At 46.5% G+C, this 21,536-nt stretch overlaps 6 protein-coding genes across 6 annotated transcripts; 1 reads left to right on the forward strand and 5 right to left on the reverse strand.

Moving 5' to 3' along the window:
* Positions 1–250: 250 nt before the first annotated feature.
* On the reverse strand, positions 251–2,058 carry GLAREA_01817 (dynactin p62 family protein; the record flags this gene model as incomplete). Its single annotated transcript, XM_008089033.1, has 2 exons — positions 251–1,703; positions 1,754–2,058. 2 exons carry the CDS (start codon positions 2,056–2,058, stop codon positions 251–253), a joined length of 1,758 nt encoding a protein of 585 aa, XP_008087224.1.
* An 895-nt stretch (positions 2,059–2,953) lies between these two features.
* GLAREA_01818 ((Trans)glycosidase) lies at positions 2,954–3,977 on the reverse strand (the record flags this gene model as incomplete). Its single annotated transcript, XM_008089034.1, has 3 exons — positions 2,954–3,163; positions 3,221–3,568; positions 3,618–3,977. 3 exons carry the CDS (start codon positions 3,975–3,977, stop codon positions 2,954–2,956), a joined length of 918 nt encoding a protein of 305 aa, XP_008087225.1.
* A 1,211-nt stretch (positions 3,978–5,188) lies between these two features.
* GLAREA_01819 (uncharacterized protein) lies at positions 5,189–7,700 on the reverse strand (the record flags this gene model as incomplete). Its single annotated transcript, XM_008089035.1, has 3 exons — positions 5,189–6,766; positions 6,826–7,386; positions 7,440–7,700. The coding sequence occupies 3 exons, from the start codon at positions 7,698–7,700 to the stop codon at positions 5,189–5,191; spliced, it is 2,400 nt and encodes a 799-aa protein (XP_008087226.1).
* Positions 7,701–10,717: 3,017 nt separating this feature from the next.
* GLAREA_01820 (P-loop containing nucleoside triphosphate hydrolase) lies at positions 10,718–14,701 on the reverse strand (the record flags this gene model as incomplete). The annotated part of the gene is made up of 5 exons (XM_008089036.1): positions 10,718–10,735; positions 10,785–11,459; positions 11,565–14,478; positions 14,528–14,621; positions 14,671–14,701. 5 exons carry the CDS (start codon positions 14,699–14,701, stop codon positions 10,718–10,720), a joined length of 3,732 nt encoding a protein of 1,243 aa, XP_008087227.1.
* Positions 14,702–14,963: 262 nt separating this feature from the next.
* On the forward strand, positions 14,964–17,368 carry GLAREA_01821 (uncharacterized protein; the record flags this gene model as incomplete). The annotated part of the gene is made up of 3 exons (XM_008089037.1): positions 14,964–15,184; positions 15,702–16,863; positions 16,910–17,368. 3 exons carry the CDS (start codon positions 14,964–14,966, stop codon positions 17,366–17,368), a joined length of 1,842 nt encoding a protein of 613 aa, XP_008087228.1.
* An 816-nt stretch (positions 17,369–18,184) lies between these two features.
* Positions 18,185–20,206, reverse strand: GLAREA_01822 (WD40 repeat-like protein; the record flags this gene model as incomplete). Its single annotated transcript, XM_008089038.1, has 3 exons — positions 18,185–19,560; positions 19,613–19,740; positions 19,869–20,206. The coding sequence occupies 3 exons, from the start codon at positions 20,204–20,206 to the stop codon at positions 18,185–18,187; spliced, it is 1,842 nt and encodes a 613-aa protein (XP_008087229.1).
* Between the last annotated feature and the right edge of the window lie 1,330 nt (positions 20,207–21,536).

Raw genomic sequence — 21,536 nt, forward strand, 5'->3', positions numbered from 1 at the left:
GCATTCCTTACCCCTCAACACTTGTTGGATGTATACAGATCAGTAGATGTATGATTGGTAAAATTATGCAGTTCTTTGACATCTCCTTCGGTGTGAAGCTTTTGGACCACAAGATGGCATGTAGTAGTCGGTTGGCAAGTCTATGGACATTATATCGCAAACATCAAATGGGTATATTACTCTTAGCAATCAGACTGTATAAATCACCACACCTTTCCCATCAAGACATCACCATTTCCATCTCTTAACCCTAACCAATCCTACCAACGCCCAGTACACACCAATAAGCCAACTCCCTCTTTTCCCGTCCCTCTTTCTCCTTCCCAAGCCCCCCATCCTCACCCCCAGTATCAGCCTCCCACTCCACCCTCACAAACACCGGAATCTCCACAACATCCTCATCCTCCCTCACGCGATCGTCCTCCCCGCCCTCCTCCGCTAACTTCCTTTGCGCTTCCGTCTTTAGAAAATCCGGACTAGGCTTTAGCGAGGCCGGAATCACTTCCACCACGACGCTCACCCAATTCCGTCCTCGCTCCCAGACTTTCCCGGCTTCGGCCTGGAGCTGTCCTTCGCTAGCTTCTGCCTTGGTGCGGCGTTTTTCACGCTCTACTCCTTTCGAGCCGTCACGTAACGCTTCTTCCCAGGCATCGGTATTCGCTCCTACCTCGAATTGCGGACATAGGATTGTGATTTTAGAAGCGAAGCGTCCAGGTGTCTGGGCGGGCGTTGCGATGTTTACCTTGACGGATTCGAAGAGCGGGTTTTTAAACGTTAAGAGGAATTGTGTTGGTTTCATGGGTACGAGGGGAGCCTGCAGCTGGGTTGAGAGGAGTGGCTGAAGTGGTTTTATTGAGATGGAGGGGATGTAGTTTAGTGCTACGAGGCGGATGCGGAAACGAGTGGTTTGGATTTTGGCTTCGGGTTTGGAGAGGATGTGACGGCATGTTTTGCAGCGTTTTGAGCGTTTGGTCCGTAACAGGTAGGCTATAGGACGCAGATCCGAAATGAATGGTGTGTGGGTCGATTGCTCGTCTCGTTGTAGAGAGGAAGATGTAGCGTCCCATCCTTCATTTTGAAGTTTCGCGATCAAGGCATCTTCTGAGTTCGGTGCTACAATTTTTAGACCCTCGAATGCGTTTTGTGCCTCTCGCATGGTGCCCTTTTTAGCTTTGGACTTCTTATCTGCGTATGTGCCTCCAGTGTAAAGACCCATTATTCGCGATAATGCGCCTGGTGATCCATAACCATAATCTCCTCCGGAAAATCCCAGTGCGTTTGCTGGCGAAGCTTCCGCAAGTTGCGCCTGGTAAAAAGCCTTCAAGTTTGAAAACTGGCTTTCAGCATCTAAAACCTCATTTGGGTCAAGCTTGACGACAGTTTCATCCTGTACGCCGTCTTCGTCTGTAACTGGGCCAGGTGCGCTATCCCTACTTCGCTCCTCGCGGTCTTTCCTACGTTCCCGCGCCGTTATGACAGGATCTCCTCCGTTTTTGATCTTCGACAACTGCGTAAAGATACCGTTTGGCTTGTCGAATTGTATGCCAATTTCCTTCGAGCTCCATGAACAATGCGGACAATTGAGCACGTAAGGGCCTCCCTGGCTGGCATGTTCCGCTCCTAACCCCTCCGGCGGTGCTTCCAAACTACTCACAGAGAGCGGAGCTATACATATAGGGCATTGAAAACAACTTCTTGTACACCTAATTGACCATTAGCCCTCATCCTCCTAACAGCAGGAACAATAGTCTACCTAGTCCCCTCACTCTTCACAGTACTACTAGGCACTTCAAACAGACAATTCGGACAGTAGTAAGTGACTATCTCGTCCAGCACACATCTCGGACACCTGATCTGGTGACAATCTTCACAATATAAGAGGTGTTCAAGTGGATAAAGACTGTAGTTCGCGCGCGGCGCTCTGGGATCGAATGCTTTCTCGTCTTCCGAGGAGGATGAATGGATTGAGGTTGGAGAGTCGGAGCCTATGTTTCGCACTGGTGGAGAGGAGTCTGTACAAGGACACTGGAAGTAGGTATAGGGTGTAAAGGTGCTCATTGTCGAGGTTGTGGAGAACAAAAAGTGTTTGGTGGGGTTGGGATGATAGAGGGCGTTTGGGGAGACGCGACTGGTGCTAAAGTTTTGGACAGGGGTTGTGTTTAGGGGTTAACCTCTACAAATTCCTTATTCTGTGCGCTTTGCTCCAACTCATCAACCTACAACTGATTCCTAGAAAGACAACCTATTAGAGAATTTCAATTAAACACAATATGTTTTCCCTCTACCGATGGAAAAAGCTTTTCGCTTGATTTGCCAATTCTTCGAAATTACGCTTGCCAACGTCAAAGCTAGAAATTTGTCAACTTCACTGCGTCTAGATTAGATGTTGTATCTGAGTTGACCTATTTATGCAATCAAGGATCTCCGGCTTGTAATCCATCGTACCCTTTAGCACCACCTGAAACCGCAGGAGAAGTGTCCAAATGGCAAAGCTGCTAGGGAATATGTACTGCAATGTTTATCATCGAAAGTGAAGAAGGAGATATGGCGAAGGCTTCTCTATCCAAAGGCACACTTATTACAGGGTAGTTTGGTCTCCATGTATCCCAAGTCTACTCTTCAAATACATCTAAAGCATAGCAGACAAGACCCTATATTCATCGAGAATGGCGAAGGGGAAAAGCACAGCTTAATTCATTGACTGAGATAGATATCCTATGATGCAAAGGAATCCATATCTGATCTACCTAAAGATATTTATCCAAATAGCCTGCCTATCCAAAGTGTGAGGATTCCAAAGAACGTCTTCCAAGAACACAGTCAAATAAGCATGACCATTGCAACCTGAGACCATCAGAAGAAGTAGGCCAAACCAAAGCATAACCAGTATGCAAATCAATTCAAGTCTCCCAAACGGTATATCCAACCTTTACTAGCTAGCTAGCTTTCTTTCTCATTGCTGAGTGAATGCGTAATACTGACCAAGTTTAGTTGGTTGGCCATTCGAGGAGGTAAGCGATCCGCCATCGAAATTGGGCTCTGCCATGAACCAAGCATATCGTTCGATCCAGTCAGTCTTATCCATCCACGGAATGACATTCTTAAGGAAAGTGATTTGCTGGTCCTCAGTTGCCTTTGGTTGAGTGAAAGCTCCCGCGTTGAACTACATTCGTAAGTATCCCATCACCTAAATTACATCAGCTCAAAGATCAAAACTCACCTCAGTAACCCAAATCGTTCTATTCCCAATAACATCCTTAATCGACTGCATGTACGTCTCAAACCAACCCCACGCACACTGATTATCATACCAATGCAGATTCACAAAATCAATATCACAATCCGAACACTCGATCAGGAACGACTTCAACCATTCTTTGCCACCAGCAGTGATAGCGGGACTACCGAGCCATGCTTGGTCGCGGAACGGTTGGATGTGCGTTCGCCATGCGTCTGCGGCTGCTTTTGGGGAGATACAGCTCGTGCCTGAACCGCAGACGTCTGGTTCGTTGAAGCCAAGGATGTAGTCTGCGCCGCGGTTGATAGCGTTTTGAGCGTTCACTTTCCACTTTTTTGGTTTTAGTTTGCTTGTTTCTATTTGCTTAGAAGTTACTTACATTGGTGGTGTGCTGAGGTCCTGCACCCCAAAGCATAGGTGTATACTCGATTCCATCAGGCATTCCATCTGGAACAGCGGAGTCCCAGTTGTATGCCCAGATCAACTTACTGAATTTTCTGTCAAATGTCTTGATCCATTTGGTGTTGGTGAATGAGACACCGCCCTTTGGTTTCAAAGGATCGAAAGGCGGAAGTTCGTGAGGACGAGGAGGGTAAGTCTTGTTGCTGATTGAATCCGGTGCGGGATTCAGTCTTGGGTATTTGAGCGCTCGACGTTCGGCTGTTGGGGTCGAAGTGACGGAGGCGAGGAGGGAGAGGAGGAGGATAACAACGACGGGTTTGAAGAATAATACCGTCATTTTGATGCTTTGTTTTGATTTAATATCGGAAGAGGGGTTTGTATAAACAGAAATCAATATATAGTCTGGATTGTGGAGCAAATTCCGTGAAAGTGTCTCGAGTGAATCTGCTTCTCGCTTAATTTCTCCCCCCCTTTTCTTTCCTCACTATCTGTGCGTCGCAAGAATAAAGGAACTTCTAAGCATAATGGACTAGAAAGCGACTTTACAATACTCGCTGTGACATGGATATATTGGATCTCGTTAGAGGAGACGATATGATACATTTATTGCACTATATGGAGTAGATATAGCTTTCCAGGCAGGTGACATCGTATTCTTTGTTAAGTATCCAACGTAAAATTCGTAACACTTTCAAGCAAGCGTTGCTACTTTCTCCAAACAAATAAGAAAATGTCATTGAATTCACCAACATACTCATAAAGGATTTCGTGTATCATAGATTCGTTCTATTGATTGGATATCAAAAAAATAAAAGAGTTTCCAGAAGCGCTTAAAAAGTCCTCCTCAATATGGACTGAATGTTCACGTAGCTATATAGATAAAAATGAGGCAATTCTGGGGTATATTAGCATCGCTAACCAAGAGATGCATCATTCGATGTCTACTAGATGGTTCCAAGTGAACTAGAGCGCGAGATAGAGTTGACTGGTAGTAGTCATCTGCGTGCTAGAAATGGACTTATCGCAGGGGAGTGTAAGTCGCTGAGTTTGGATTTAAAACAACAATTTGAGAATGGCCTGTACTTCTATATATCCTCAGTAGAGCTCATTTCCTTAGGCTTGGACTCGGGATGATTTATCTCAAGTCAGAAGCGCATGTGACGTTCATATGGATAACATGTTGAAATAAGGCAAGTCTTGTAAATAGATAGTCAAATTGTACCTTCAGACTCATACCAATCACAGTAACAAACACTACCAAATACCAGATAATAATAATCTTTCATTATCTCGAGCTTGTAACAATACATACAAACATCTCAGTTAATCCAAATAAAAGTGCTTCATCTAATTACAAAATACTAAACGTTCCATGAACCGCGCCAGCACATCATGGAAGCCCCATTCAAAAAGAACGTGTGTAATGGGTATCCGCTCGAGCGCGACATAGAAAAAGAAAATGACAATCATATCCGCTGAGGAAATAGTAATATAGACAAAGAAGAGGCGCTGCGCTGTAGGAGACGAGAAAATGAAACGAGGAGGTCATTATAAACCAAGATAAGTTTCTAATTCCAAAGTCGATTGCTGGGATAGCAGACTTGGTCTCACATGCTTAGTAGTTTCGGGCTCGGAAGTACGGTAGATCTGAAGTGGCTCAGGTTCCAAAGCAAGATCATCTTCACCATATAGAGAAGGTGAGTATGAACTGCTTGGAACTCGAGCCAAGCCGAGTGAAGAGATTCCACGATCGTTGTCGAGGAACTCTCCGATTTGAAGTTTTGTTTCGCTGATATTGACGCTGGCGAGCGATTCGCGGCGTGAGGTTGAGGAGACGGAAGATGGGGCTTCGTGTTCCTCGTCGGAGGTATTTGACCATCTTGAGGATAAGTATTCCGATGTAGAGGCTTGTGAGTCGGTAGAGGATTTACGTATTGGTTGCTCTGCATGCGCAGTGGCAGCGGTTTGTTCGGGAGATTTAGCTAATTGGTTGGTGCCATTGCCATAACCCTGCACAAGAATCTCGTGGAAAGATATCCGATTTGGCTTTGGGTGTTGAAGCTCAGGCATGTTGCCTAGAGTACTGAGAGCTCTTCGCACTGTTACTTTCTTGGATGACATACGAGCAGTGTCGCTCTTAACACTGCCAGTTCTTGAACGATGAGTAATAACATCCCAGTCAATATCTGGCTTAATCTCCACTCGGTCTAATGGTGAATTCAGCTCAGATTTTGTCTTCTGCGCTGTTTGCTCAAAGTCCTGTTTTGTTTGCATGGTTTGTGTTCGTAGAAGCGACTCGATGGGTCGCTGGTCTCTCCATGGTGGGCATCCTGCGGTAACGACACATAGGTTGTAAGAAACATTCTGTGTATCGCACACCTGTTCTGGTATTTTGGTCGCCGCAAGAAGGGTTTGGAGAACAGAGTATATCAAAATCCATCGCACCTTCCGAGCATCGGTATGAGAAAGTTTCTCTTGCTTCTCAGCCTTAGAAGGCGAGAATATGCATTCTTTTTCAAAAGTCTTATAGGCGCGGACTAGCGTACACTCATTCAGTGACGAGTCTCTTGAGTTAGTGGCTTTTGTTAACGATGCAAGTGAAACCAGTCTCGAATCTGGTGTCATTTTGTCCAATTTTGCCCAACTGAACCTCTTCCTCAATCCTCCCTTCGGTGACACACACTCATCAGACTTAGGAACTAGTGGTAAAGGGTGTCCTAATGTTGTGTGCTTGAACCGCTGATCAAAAGCCTGTATGTTTTGGAGAACACAAATGCCACCTTGCTGTGTCATTGGAATAGCGTCCGACGCAGTCAAGGACTTATCCACTAGATAGTCATACAGCTTTTGGAACTCTGATGCCATTTGTCGAAATATGCTTTGCGGGAATGCGGAGGTACCATCCTGACCCCTAGGTGGGTAGTAGCCAAGCTTCGCGATATAGTAGGACTGCAGAAAGGTTCGGAATCTGTCAAGATGTCCTCTCGCCGCAGGCGAAAGACCCAAGTGGGCATCTGATAGTTCATCGGAAAGAAATGTGCTTAGTCTCTGTCCACATAGGTCCAGTCGCATATCCATCTCATATCTTGATCGAGTAATGAGGGCGCGTGAAGTTCTGCTGATGTACTACAGTTTAAAATATTAGCCCAAGAGCTCAACCCAATGAGTAGACCACAAATATTTACCTCGAAACCTGGACTGGCGATCAATCTCTCGTTCATCCCAACACAGTGCGCGAATGCATCTACCCACATGTCCTTGAACCGGAAGTGCTCCGCAAAGAATAGTATACCAAGTGCATGGTCTGGCGAATTTCGCATATCTGTGTATCCCTCCTCGTCCATATACTCCAAAAGCGCCTGAACATTATCTTCGCCTGCTGACCTAAATTCATTCATGCTGTTCAAAAGTCCCACCAAGGCGCCGCCAAGGTGACGTCCGACAAGAGACCTTCCAAACATCCACGCGAAGAAATTCCGTGTCGTGGTGTGGTACAAAAACGCTTGTCCTCGCTCAGCGGTGGCCGGAGCTGGGATGTAGAGGTCAACATGTGAAGCACTACTGGACTCGTCACTCGAATTCCCCTCATCAATACGTTCCACCAAGAACCGTTTCAGAAGAGGTTGTGCGTTGATTTCTATCACCTTTCCCATTGGGACCTTGAACGTTGGTGCTCGTTTCGACTGTCCTTTACCGTAGAGATGAACAAGACAATCGCCTGACGGCCCGTACCACAGATCAGGATCCTACACCAAATTTAGATTTTACTTCGCCATCTAGAAGATTAACTTGGACTTACTCTTCTCAGTCCATCCCATTCCGTGGATGTCCTCGCGGCTCCATTCCATTTTTTAATCTTCATATCGCGTGCTGTAAGTCCTAACTCTGGTGCTTTTGCTGCTCTTTTAGATCCTCGTTTCCAACCTAGAGGTCTGTCCGATATCCCCTTGTATATCCCAAAGTCTCGCCGACATGTGTTATTAGGCGATTGGGTATTGTTTCTCTGATATGATGTTGATATTAGACTCGAACTTCTCGAAAGCGGCGGAGGTGTCGCCATCGTCGATGCCATGGACATATTAACTTGACCTCCTTGACTAACAACAGTCCTGTCACTGAAATGACGATGCACTATTTAGTGCGTCACTCCACACAGTTGTGGTGTCTGATGGAGATCGACGCTCGCTAAGACGTCAACTGGGCTGAATTCAGAGCTGCCACTCAGTTAGCGCTTCGAGGCATTGGCCGTGTGCAGGATAGCGTTAGTCGAAGCCGGTAGCCGAATAAGAGTTCGGAATGACTTGTTGGAGATGTACTTTGGTGTTTCGAACAAAACTTCTTCCAAGCAATTTTGAAGTCGTAAGGGACTGCGCGTCTTTGTGCAGGTCCATAAGATATAAGGTCTCATGCAATCTTAGGGTCTCGGAGTTTATGCGTACACTTGCGGACCAGAGCCTCACCGAATCGGAATATCCAATACGCTAATATCTTGCATGTGCAGCTAGCCTGCAAGATACCCTGGGAGGTAATACTTTTTCTCGGGATCTCACATCTCTGGCGGCAGCACCAATGTTCAAGGACTTAGTGGCTGCCAGCTGAAAGCCATGTCACAGTCTGGCTAGTGCTATAGCGTGTTTGCTGGTCTCCAAGGCCCCAGCTGATGAACACAAGAAGACAAGTCGAGAGTCGATTCTCTTCCGGCCAAGAAATATGCATACCAGAGCAGAAATACCAGTTCATCTTGCGCCCGTTGTACGTTGTACTCTGTAGTGGACCCTTGCCCTAGATGATCACTTTCGTTTGCCATTGACACGAATACAAACAGGGAGTAGATGTATGTCTCTCTCCATCAGCGAATACCCACCGCCTTCATCCCGAAGCGGGCGATGTCTTTCCTCTGGCGATATTTGTTTCCCCACGAAATAAGCGAAGATCTGTGATGCCCCGGGTCGTGGTGTCACCACTGGGCCGGGAAGTATCCTTGCTCTCATCTCTCCCCCTAATTGGTACGATATAACTCAGATAGTGCACCAAGATGATCCGGCCCATGTCTGTTCCACGGCTTCCAGTCTCCCATTTGAATGGCGCAAGCTGCCAGCTGTCGTTGGCTGGCTGACAGAGACATCGAGCCCGTTGGTCATGTCCATTTCCGTGCCCCCAGCCGCAAATAGTCGGAGAAGCGTTGCTCGATTTTTCGATAATTGAAAAGGAGTTTTTGGATAAAACCCCATGGCTGAGGTCGAGATTGCTATAGCTTCAGCAGATCTTTCTTGCAATTGTCGAATTGTTCTGGACCAGACTTCCTATCGACGAATCATGAATGTCTGCACCTTTCGTGCCGAGCAACGCATCAACGAATCCAAAATCGAAGTTCGACCGCCGGTCCTCCGCTGTTTGCTCCAGTGTGGCTCCATAAGAACTCCACCACATAACTTTAGCTGCGCCAGTCTTGTGTTGATACCACTGGTGTCGAAGTGTCAGAAAGAGTCGAAGTTCTGCTGCTTGGCTGTAAAATCATAGTTGTAAAGAGGGATCTCTTCCCAAACGCGCCTAGAAACTGGCTGGTTGTGCTCGGCAGCAGCATTTCCCCCGGCGCCTGCTGTTTGTTCCGGAATCGATTGTGTGTACAAGTGCCTCGTCATATGATTTTGCTCTTCAAATGCCCCATATATCTGATATCTCCAAGATCTACAATCTCATCGGTCTTGGGAGATCTGCAAAGGGATGCTGATGACGAAGTCCCTGAAATTCGGTTGTCGATTGTTTTTTTCCCGATCCCACCTTGCCATTATTGGTGAAAATCTCATGCCGATGCCACTCTTGCATTGGTGTCGATGATGCTGGCCAACGAGTGTTGACGATGTTTTGCTCCGCAGAACTTGACTCGCTCGAGTCGAAGCTTGAGCAACCTAGAAGGGACCCTCCTCCCCTGGGCGAGAGCTAAGCGAGCGGAGACCCGAAAGCGTATGATATCAAGAGCATCATTTTGTTCACTTATGACAGCTTTACTTCACATGAAACAGCCGACACGCGTCTTTGCAGAGTGCAGCATAGGTGATTCGTGGCAAAAAGTCAAAATCATATGGTATAAGAAATGGGATATGTACTATTGAATGATTGAGTTTGCCATCAATCATTTTGCAGTTGTTATGAGAGAAGCACCAAGTTCATTAAAGGATCTTCTGCTTAGCATTGATTAGCACCATCGCCGAGGTCGGCGATAGCTTTTGTGAAGCTATCGCGATATCATAAGCGTAGATTGAGTCTATATGTTGAAGTGTTTCCTGAAGACTTGCGGACTCGGACAGTTGTTAGTGGCTATTATGTACACCGGTACCACCGACATCTCTCCTCTGCTACCAGCAATGAGCGAAGTACTGCCACCCTGGGTATAATTCAATTCTCTAGGCCTATATAGCAATGATTAGGCGCCATAGTGACCAGCTCGTTGGCTACGCTCAAAACGACCTTACGCATTCCCGAAGCTAAAGTGCTGTAAGTTCTACAGTAGTCGACGATGGCTCTCTGAACAAGCCATAGATGTAAGCTTAACCATCCCCTTGGAACTGCGGTTCTCAAAGCAGACCAAAAGCCGCGCCACGGACATACTTTAGCGCATTCTTAGATATTTGATATGTTTGATAGCTGAAAGTCCTGTGTCCTGCGCTCATACGGGCAATAAATGCTTTTACCGCAGCAACTACTTCGCAAAGAGAAGCATCAATGAATCATTTCCGTTGAACTACCCCCATTGCAGTAATTTCATTGAACTAGAGGTTGCAGCTCACTGTACAGTCTTCCGAATCAGTTTGATAACTTAACCACGAAGCATTATGACAATATAATTCGATGCTTATTTACAAATCATTTAATTCCTGGCCATCGTTTTACGTGAGAGGATGCTCGAATAAACTCTACAAGATTTCCATTCCAATAATGAACCAAATCAATACCCCTTTCGCTGACGATGTATGCATTTCTGCACAAAACAAGAGAAGTACCAGTCACAAATTGAATATCCATATACAACAATCCCTATAGCCTATACCGAGTTTTCCATCTTTTCTTGAAGTATATCTAAACATATTTACGTAACTTGAGAAACATTAGCATAGTTCTCATGCATTTGGAGACCGAAACTTACATCAAGTGTTAAAGTCTTACTACTATTAGCTTCCTGATCTCTGAAAACACCTACCAAACTCTCACTGCCTTGGAACAATCCTGTCTTCAAACTGATGACAATGAATTGCATTCCTGGGCCAGCATGTTCCCGAATGTAGTTCTTGATCTTCTCAACATTGGCGTTGTCAAGAGCTGCATCAACCTCGTCCAACACAAAGAAAGGACTAGGTTGATAGGAGTGAACAGCGAAGAGAAGAGCTAGAGCAGCCATGGTTTTCTCGCCACCTGATAGATGTTCCATATCTCGGAAGCGTTTCAGTGGAGGCATTGCGTGGTATTTGATACCCGAGAGATAAGGAGAATCACCGTCCTCGGTATCCAGGTACGCCTGACCCCCAAGTGGATACGCAGCAGACCGAGTAAGATCTTTGTAAACATGAGATATCTGCTCCGAGATATGTGTGAAAGCTTTGTTGAACAACTCAAATCGCTTTTCCTTCACCTCATTGAATTGGTCCCGAGATTGCTTGGCTTTCTTTCGCGCATCCTCGAAGTCTTTTTCTGTGGACTTTAGACGTGCCTCTACGCCATCCAGTCGATCGACTGCACGCATATTTGGATTCAGTTTCTCGAGTTCTGAATTGAGGTCTGCGATCTTCTGCTGAAGTTGTTCTTCAACATCGTCATCATCAGGCTATAAATTGTTAGCATTTGAAGATTGCAGTCCAAGGAGGAAACTTGCCGTTTTGAGGTCATCATCAAGCTGCTCAAAGTCAATATCGATACCGTAATCCTTCACCCCTGCCGTTTCTACAGTCCCCTCCTCCTCGTCTACATCCATCTCGTCAGGATCGGTCTGTAGTAGGTTTTCATCTACTGGCAGACTGTCCAGCTTTTTAGACTCTGGAGTAAGAGGAATCGTGATCTGTTCAAGTCTGCAGCGACGGAGCAAAGCGTATCTACCGGCGCTGTTACGTTGCAATTCGGTTTCTAGAGCAGTGATGGCCTTGGTACGGTTGTCAATCTCCTTACTCCTTTTGTGGAGTTCGTTCCGAGCAGCGTTAACCTTTTCGTTCTTCGAAAGCAGCTTCTCCTTCTGTTTCTGAAGTTCATCTTCCATTTCAGTCTGATGAGCTCTGTCCACGTCAATTGCATTTTCGAGTTCAGCCTTTTCGGCATTGTAGCTTTCAATGTCTTGTAACCAAGTGGAGATTTGCGCCTCCATTTTCTTTACCCTGCCGTCTACCTCCCTCCACCGAGCAGTCTCCCAGCTCAGGGCCTGATCTAATCGCTTCTTCTGGACTTCGAACTCGTTCTTCTTCTCAGCAGCTTCTTGTTCAAGGGTGCCTTGCTGCGCCTCATATCTTCGAACATCCGAGTAACCAAGTCTCTCGCAGAACTTTTTGAAGATAGAGTCTTCGACCTTGGCAACAGCAGACTGAAACTCCTCCACCTTTTCTCTGATTGAAGCCAGTTCTGATTCTTTCTCTCTGTACTTGGGCTCCATTTCAGCAAGTTGACGCTTCTCGTGGGTCAGCTCTTTCCTGCGACTGGCAAGGTTTTGTTCAAATGCTGCCAGCTCGCTCTTTGCATACGAGAGACGCTGTTCAAGTCCGTTAAGATCATTCTGCAAAGTCTCTTCTGCAGATCCCCTACGGCTGACATTTGGCAGCGCTTCGATTTGTGTCTGAAGCTTTTGTTGCTGCTTTCTGAGATTTTCCACATCTTGATCCTCGAATTTCCGTTTCTTCCCACCCTCTGGGCCTCTACCACCAGTCATAGAACCTGCCTTGTGTATGATGTATCCTTGCAAAGTCACAGCTTTCACTTGGATCTTTCTCTTATGGCAGATCTCCTTCGCGGTAGGCAAATCATCGCACACGATCGAACTTCCACAAACATATGAAAATGCCCTCTCTAGTGACGAATCAAAGTCAATAGTGTCGATCGTAAGTCGTGCCTTGCTCAAGTTTTTGAGGTTTGACTCCACGGCTGTGACCTTGATGTTGTCAAGAGGAATGAAGGTCATGGGTGGTGACCGTTGGTCCTTGAGATACTGGACACATTCTTGGCCAATCTTCTCTGTTTCAACGACGACTGAGTCAAAATCTCGACCAAGCGCTGTGATGACTGCTTCATCGTACTTTTTCTGTTTCGGCTTGCAAAGCTCTCCAACGCGACCCTTAACACCAGGAAAGATGCGCTTCAATGATACCAATGTCTCACGAGTTCTCGTTTCCTTGTCGCTCTGTCTTTGACCTGCTGTGGCTTCATGCAAGGTTTTTAGAACCTCATGTAGCTTTTCATCCAGCTCTGTTCTAGCCTGGTTGACACGGACACGCTCGGATTGAATATTGTTGAACTCCTTCTTCTTCGTGTCAATCTCTCCTGAAATCTCTTTCACCGAACTCTTAGTGGCCCCTTTCCGCTCCTCAATGGATTTGATCTCTGCTTGAAGCTTTTCAACCGATGATTGGTGGAGTTCCACCTTTCCTTTTAAACTGTTGTAGGTTACTTCATCGGTCTTCATGGTCCTGATGAGATTGTCAAGTTGAGACTGATTGCTGGAGGTCTTGGTAATGACCTGAGATCTGAGAATATTGTACTCCTTAAGATCATCTTCGTTAAGTTGCCTGCCCTGCTTCTTCAAGCTTTCCTCCCATTGCGTTTGGAACTGTTTTTGCGCTTTCTCAACAGTGACGAGTTGCTTCTTCAAGTCTTGCATTTTCGTGTGGTTCTCATCGCGTTCTTTCGTAAGCGCAGTAAGCCTCCTCCGGAGTTTTTCAATCTGGCTGTTCGTGTAGTCGGCTTTCTCGTCAATAGGGACTAAGCTGTTCTCTTTCTCTTCAATTTCCTTTTCCTTCCTCTTGATGTTTCTCTCAACTTTGGATACATCCTTGGTGACTTTTAGTGCTGCCTGCCGAGCGTCCTCCAGCTGCTTTTCATATTTCTCTACTCCCCTTCTAAATTCTTTCAAGTTTTCTTGATGTTCTCCAATGCTCGCACTGGACTCGTCCATGACACGTTGAAAATGATACAGTTTCCACAAAATGTGCTGTACTATCGCATGGTCCCGCTCATCTTGTTTGTTTTGGAAGGCTTCAGCTTCTTTCTTCTGCTCCTGGTATTGTTTGATTTCCGAATTGATGCCACGGCGCCTGTGCAAATTATAGTTTTGGTTTTCGGCGGCTTGTTCTGCCTCTTCTTGAAGTCGCTCGTACTCAGCCTTGTGCTCTAAACTTCCCGAAACCATTTCGATCAACCGTGTGAGATCTTTCGGCGACTGAGAAGCAATCTGTTCAACATCTCCTTGGAAGACTAAGAAATTTCGGGCTTTGATCAAGATGTTTTCCGCCTCCAACGCTTCATTGTATCCTTGGGCAGTCACGATCCGATCATTGATGCGATATTCGCTTGCGCCCTGGTTTGTGATTGTGCGCTTCCATTTCTGTTCATCGCCCGCATCGTCTTCATAGACTGCCATAACCCATGCGCTTTTGGGATCATTGCGCGCCGGCTTCTGTGACTGCGACTCGCCATCTGAGCCTTCAGCATCGCCATTCGCGTGCCCATTGGTCGCTGGAGTAGCGGCAGACCCATCGTCGTTGATCTTGGATGTCTTCAAGACTCGACCGCGGTACACAAGATCTCGTAAATGTGCCGAACGTAGGTGGGATGATTTGATACCAAGTACGAAGGAAATCGCATCCATACTATGATAAATGTCAGGGTGTATATGTAATATCGAAGGGTGATTCTTACGAATTGGACTTTCCAGATCCATTAGGTCCAATGATGGATGTGAAGTACGAGTCCCCAAATAGAAGTATGTGGTGCCCTTTATAGGACTTGAAATCTGTTTGGGAATGAGCATAATCCATAACATGCATCAATGTGCGACTTACTGAACAGCTCGAGACGAACGAGTTTCCCCATCTTGAAATATACGCGACTGTTTTTGGATGGAGGGGCGCGCGCTTCAAGGAAACGTGGAGTGCAGCTACCGAGACTACTAGATATATAAGGCCTGTATTGTTATAGTGGTAACATCAAACCCGTCGCGGCGCAAAGACTTGCGCGTTGTCAACTGTAATCGCAATAATATGTCGTCGGTCGCGAACTTCGCGAACTTGCCTACGCGTTTGCTCCCAAGGATCCATATTGGCGTGATCACGTGAAGTTCCTCGACAAACACCAAATGGCCGACACTCCGCCAAAGCTTGGACCAGCACAGCGGATACACGGTCCAGAAAAGCAGCATTGGACCCCTTATTCTGTCGCACCTGTTGGACTCGATTCCCATGATTGCCAAAGACGGAAGCGGCCGCTTTTAGATGCGGCAGCTCAGGGATCAAAACAGAGCGCAGCTTTCCCTAACAATGACGTTGAATCTGCTCGCTGCCAGCAGCTGGTACTCGTGTGATTAAAGCGGTTTCGTTTTTATTCATGCAACAGAATTTCCTGCTCCGTACTTATTCAGAAACTACGCTTCCTCCACTTTCTTCAACGCTTTCATTGTTTTCTTGCTTGACTAGAATCCAAGAAGAGGGTGCAAATCCAACTCACGGCAGATCAACAAGGCTCAGCGAATCAAAGACACCACGGTCTCCGTCCCTTCGATTTAACGCGTAGAAATACAACTGCTGTCTTGCACTATCAACCCCATCAACTGCTACCTGACGCAGTATCTATCATCACACGCCTCTCCCTATTACATGTGGGGTAATCTTTCTGCATAGAACGCCCGCTTGCAGACGTCCTGATCTTGCCTATCGAACACTTGAGCAAAGGTATTGCCAGAAACGGCCACAGTGAGTAGCTCTCCACAATTTTTGAAGATTTAATAGCCAGACTTATCCACTACCCCTCCCCTCGATCTATGTTTGCTACAAACTTCAAGACTCCTGGCACAAATGGCTGACGTGATGGTAATTAGAGGAAGCGGCGTCTTACGTCGAGTTTCGTTCGGAATCTCTTCTGCCAGTATACACAAACGTACACTATCCGAAATGTCAGACCCAATACCCATACCTGCATCCAAGTCCGAGCCGGCATTTGATCCAAATAGTCTTTCACCTCAAGTCTCTCGAACGGACACCTCTGGTTCACCCCCCGAAGGTAGCAAAACACCTATTCTTGATGCCTCGACCCCAGGCAGTCCTCGAATATCGAGGAATCCGTCATTCTCTGGTAGCAGCTCATATCAGGAAGATTGGGAAGCGTTTCCCCCTTTAGATAAACTAACAGTGTTCGATCTGTTGGACAACTTTGCATTACCACAGCAACTTGAGAAGTTACAAAGGAATATCACCGCCCAGACGATGAAAGTCAAGAAACAGAGAGATCAGTTGAAAACCAGAGGCGCTCACGCCAAAGATCGTGTAGTCGAGGAATGGCGGAGGAGGGTCCCACCAGCCGACGAACAGTTGGACAAATATCGGAGAAGAATGCGCAAGAGTGTGGACAGACTTGGCGAGAGATGGAATGATACCGCTACAGTCACTGCTCGGGAGAAGTTCTCGTTCATCTGCGGTGTGATGAATGTCCTCATATCAGGATACCTCATTGGCGGATATCCCGAATACTTCCATTGGTGGTATACAGGCCAACTCTTCTACTTCATGCCCATCCGGTTTTACACCTATCACAAGAAGGGCTTTCACTATTTCCTCGCAGATCTATGTTATTTTGTCAATTTCATGGTCTTCCTTGCGATCTGGATCTTCCCGAACTCGAAAAGGTTGTTCATAAGCACCTATTGTCTAGCATTTGGAAATAATGCTGTTGCGATTGCGATGTGGAGAAATTCCTTGGTATTTCACAGTTTCGACAAGGTTACGAGTTTGTTCATCCACATAATGCCTTGTGTGACTCTCCACTGCCTGGTTCATCTTATTGAACCTGCATTTCAACAGAGTCGATTTCCAGGAATATGGTCCATCAGGACTTCGCCTGTTGGTTCTAAAGAACATTACTCACTGCTCGCCATGACTCTTTGGTCGACCATTCCATATGCTATCTGGCAACTCTCCTACCACTTCTTGATTACAGTCAGAAGACGAGAGAAGATTGCGGCTGGCCGGCCAACATCCTTCACGGTTAGTCACTTCCCTGATTTTCTGCTCGGTGCTAACAACAATATAGTGGCTACGAAAATCCTACTCCAAGGTCTGGCTCGGCAAAGTTGTACTTTCCCTACCAGAGTCTTTGCAGGAACCCGCCTTCATGCTGATCCAGTACTCCTATGCAGTTCTGACAATGGCTCCTTGTCCAATCTGGTTCCACTACCGATACGCATCAGCCGCTTTCCTGACAGCAGTCTTCTGCTGGTCCGTTTATAACGGCGCCACCTTCTACATCGACGTCTTTGGCAACCGTTTCCAGAAGGAATTGGAGCAGATGAAACGTGAAGTCGCCAAATGGCAGAGTTCTCCGGATCTGTTGACAAGTCCATTGATGACGCCCAGGACGGAAGCAAGTACCGAGTTAGGTGAACAAGTTGAGAAGCTCTCGTTATTGAATGAGCAATTGGGCGCTACTGGTATTGATGGTGGCGCGAAGGACGTTGCTAAGGAGAGGAAGATTGGTGATTTACCTGCTTAACTTGAGTTATGAATTCATTCGTCGGTAGCATTGTGTTTTTCGCTTAACGAAGGGGTGTCAGAATGGTCCATTACCAGTAACGGCGGTACATTATGGGAATATCGAATGCATGTGGGCTGCGGGAATAGGATATACCAAGGCGTTTATGGCGTATCTATTGCTTCTTGCTTTTTATTAACCAGCTAATAATTTACATGATTATCTTTTACTAAATTGATGAAGTGCTTGTGCGGCCGTGAAAACATGGAGTGTTAAAACTGTCTGACTTTAGGGGAAAGACCGCAGTTATAATATTCAGGCATTCCAATATCTAGAGTATCTATCTAACAAGCACATCTTCCATCTTTTAGAAGTATCACATGCGATGTTTTGAGAGGAAACTTTCCGGTTGACAGACTGCTCAAATGCCGGGGAATCGTAAACAAATGATTTTCCTTCCTAACATTTTACAATCACTTAACCCTCACAAACGAATGAAAGATTAACACTCTTTTTCAAACACGAAAAAGTTTCTATTAAAATATACTCTCATAGCTATCCACCAGCTACATAAACCTCCTCACCCCCATCCATCCCAACCCGCAACCCGCATGCTATGCCAGCAAAGTACACCCATTCCAGATTGCAAACATCAAGTCTTATATATTCATATCATCCCACATCAGAAACGCCTTCCCGGCCTTTCCCTTCCCTATACGAGGGAGAATCCTTCATAGCGTGTTTCATGCTATCCGTGTAAAGCGTGATGGAAGCTATTTTTTGTTCTTGTGAACGTGTGTTTTTTGATTGAGCAGAATTCCAGTTCCTGCAGCGCGCTCATCTAATTACACCCCAATCACCTAGTTTTCCACCACCGCCTGGGTCGCCATCTTCTCGCTGTCCCGGTTTCCGGCCAAAGACGTTCCAGAATCTTAGGGTTTCGTCGCCTGCGCCCGTGACGATGGTTCGACCGTCCGCGCTCATGGAGAGGTATAGAACTCTGTAGGTATGGCCTGTTAGGGACACGACTTGGGTCATGCTTGGGTATTTCCAGACGACGATTTGATTTTGGGAGTATCCGTGAGTGGAAACAATTTCGTTTGAGTTTTTCGACCAGGCGAGATTGCAGACTTGCGAGCCAGTGTCGATCTCGTTTATGGTTGTGCCTCGTAATGTGTCGTGAAAGATGATTCGACGATCGGCAGTACCTCCTCCAGATGCTAACAGACCTCTCTGATGCGGCGACCAAGCTATCGCTTTTACAGCGGCTGTGTGGTCGCTGAATTTCCACAATGGTGTGTCGGAAAGCTTATCCCAAACTAATAACTTATTGTCGTTTCCACCAGATGCAAGTTGACCATCCTCACAATTCCACCGCAATCCACAAACTTCCTGCTTGTGGCCGACTAGTCTCCGTGTCCATTGATCTGGTGCACGGACATCGCGATGGTATATTAATCGATCTCGAGAACCCGACGTGAGAATGTGGTCGTTCCAAGCGAGAGAACCAACTCTGGCGCTATGTCCAGTCATCGTTCGTAGCCTTCGTACTCTTTCAGCGTCCCAAATCTGTACCAACCCCTTTCCTGTTCCAATAGCGATATGTGATCCTCGTTGTATCCACGAGACACTCGTCACAGTATCGTCTTGCAATTCGCAAAGCTTGTTAACTTTACCTGTTTGCGAATTCCACATGTACACACAACTTCCAAGGCCAACTCCAAGTATATTACTACTCCCCCAATCCACCAGATTTAAATAAAAATCATCTGCCAAATCCGGTGCATCAAGCACTTTGTATGGCACTTTGCTAACTGTCCGTGGTTGTTTCCGTGGACTCAGAAGCATCTGCTGACTTCCAAATCTAACAGGTGATAAACTATACATTTCTGATCGCGCATTGAGATTGGGTCCATGTCTGCTCTGGGGAGTTCTCGAAGGTGTAGGATGGCCGGCAATATTAGTGTGATGGCGTGGGGACATATATGTGAAGAGATTCTTATGGGGAGTAGAAGGTGTGAGAGAGACGGGTAGTGAAGAAGCAGGCCCGTTATTAGGAGGTGTCCGCGATCTTGTGGGATCATGGCTCGTAGTTGAGTTATTAGGGAGTAAATTCGTATCAGGTGAGAGATTTGGTGGAGTGGGTTGGGGTATTGTGGTATCAAATAATTCGGATCGAAGTAATGTCGAAAATGTTCGGTTCGCCGTTTCCGCTAGTATCAATGTTAGTCTAGGCATGATGCCGTTTCCATGCAAATAACTCACATCTTTGAAAATGTAATTCCCCATGTGGTGTGCGTTTTTTCTGTTTTGATGGAGTCGCTGGTGAACTGTCGTCGTGAAGCAGACTGAAACTAGCCTGTAGATCCTGACCTTCTCGATTTGGGATGAATCTACGGTTTGTCAGTCAAGTTCACTTTACCGCGCCTGAGCCTCTGGACCAGGCCACCGATATTCCATTCTGCAATGGCAGTTCTACATCCAATGCCCATATCTCGAAAGAAATGATAAAAATTCTTACCTATCACCATACACCCGCTGGCGCTTCCTACTTGGGCTACCACCGGGTGTCGTTTCTCGAGGTCGGCCACCATCCTCGAATTCCTTCAATAACGCTTTACTTAACGCATTGGGATCAAGCGCTTCAGCAAAAGTCGACCCACTCGCCCTTTCCGCCTCCCCCCTCACGCTCGTGGCTTCAAGTGCTCTCTTATCTGACTTCCTCCTCTCGGTGCCTCCCAGTGGAGGGGTCGAAATGCGGGGTGGCGTCGCAACAGGTGGTGTATTTAGAGCATTCGCAGCGTTTGTGATAGAAGCCTTGGTAATCATCGAGTTGTACGCTTCTTCGTTGGCGCCCATAATGACGGATTGAGGGCACAACAGAGGCGGATGTCGCAGTCAGTCGTTTGCTCGAGGACCAGCTTCCAGCCTACTTGGTGCCGATAGTTGCGCAATGGCCCTGACAGTTTCCCCCAGTTCCCCAGGTGACTCAAGTCTTTGCAATATTGTACTATCGTGGTTGCGCAATTGCTGTCGGCTGATAAAGTTGTTGACCTTTGTTGCCCTGCCACCTGCAACCAGATAATTGACTTCGTGCGGAAAATTCACGGACGCATCAACATCCCGGTATGTTATTATCCAATTCCTTTCGACGTAGATAGAACAGCTGAATGCGCAAATGGCGAACTCGAGGTTGGGATGGGTGCGTACTGATATATTCGATCGAGGTGGTTAAGGTTATGGTAGGGGGCCAAAGTTCGAGGGTACAAGGCAAAGCAGTACCGACGAAGCTAAGCCAATTGCGTGCGATTGTTCCTCACAAATCCCCGTATCTCAAGCTTCTCGAATCCCGTCACGCAAACACAACACGCACAATATGACGATGGCAATGCTGGGGATAAGTTGATGCGAAGTGGATGATGTTGAAAAGGGAAAGAGAAGAGAGTGAAAGTGAAGTTACTACGAAGAATAGCTGTCTCCTCTGCGGCGTCTCGAGCTGTATCCACTGTCCGGCCCATTCACAGACCACACGTCGCGCTCTCCTCTCTCACAACTCATACACAGCGCACACGGTACATATCGCGACTTTCTTCTCAGGGAGCGGGCGTATGCAAGGCGGGATCAAAACAAAAGACCGAAATAGGCAATGAACGTTTCATCGGATATATGTCTGGCTCGATCGGATCTCGTTTGTTATGAAGCACGAGGCGCCTGCAAACGCGTAAACTGGTCTTCCGAGTGGTTGATTACACGTCCAGGGTTGTCGAGAATAACTTCATTGGATGTGAATGATCCAAGCGCGTAAAGAGGAATACACAACCCCAACTCAAGGAGAACTGCGGGTACCGCAGAAGAGTTCAATCATAACATTCAAGGATATCAGCGCTTTGAAGATTGCAGGTGTTTCTACATTGTGTTTTGAGGGGAGCAGAGGTTTGGCTCGCGAGCAGCAAAACATTGCCGGTTCAATGGCTCTGGTCTCTTGAAAACCGTAGTAGTTTTCTACATGTTCAAATTGTCTCTCTCCGCATTTGTTTTGTTCCCTTTAACTTCGTTATCATTAGCTTGTATCATTGTTGTTAATATTTCAAGCGATGTGTGTACCTCATTTCGTCCTTTTCACATCATGAAAGAAGACTCTTATGAGTTTCCCCAGCCCCCCAGATTTAGGATTATCTCCCGACACAGC

This window comes from Glarea lozoyensis, assembly GCF_000409485.1.
Source record: "Glarea lozoyensis ATCC 20868 chromosome Unknown GLAREA7, whole genome shotgun sequence".
Lineage (NCBI taxonomy): Eukaryota > Fungi > Ascomycota > Leotiomycetes > Helotiales > Helotiaceae > Glarea > Glarea lozoyensis.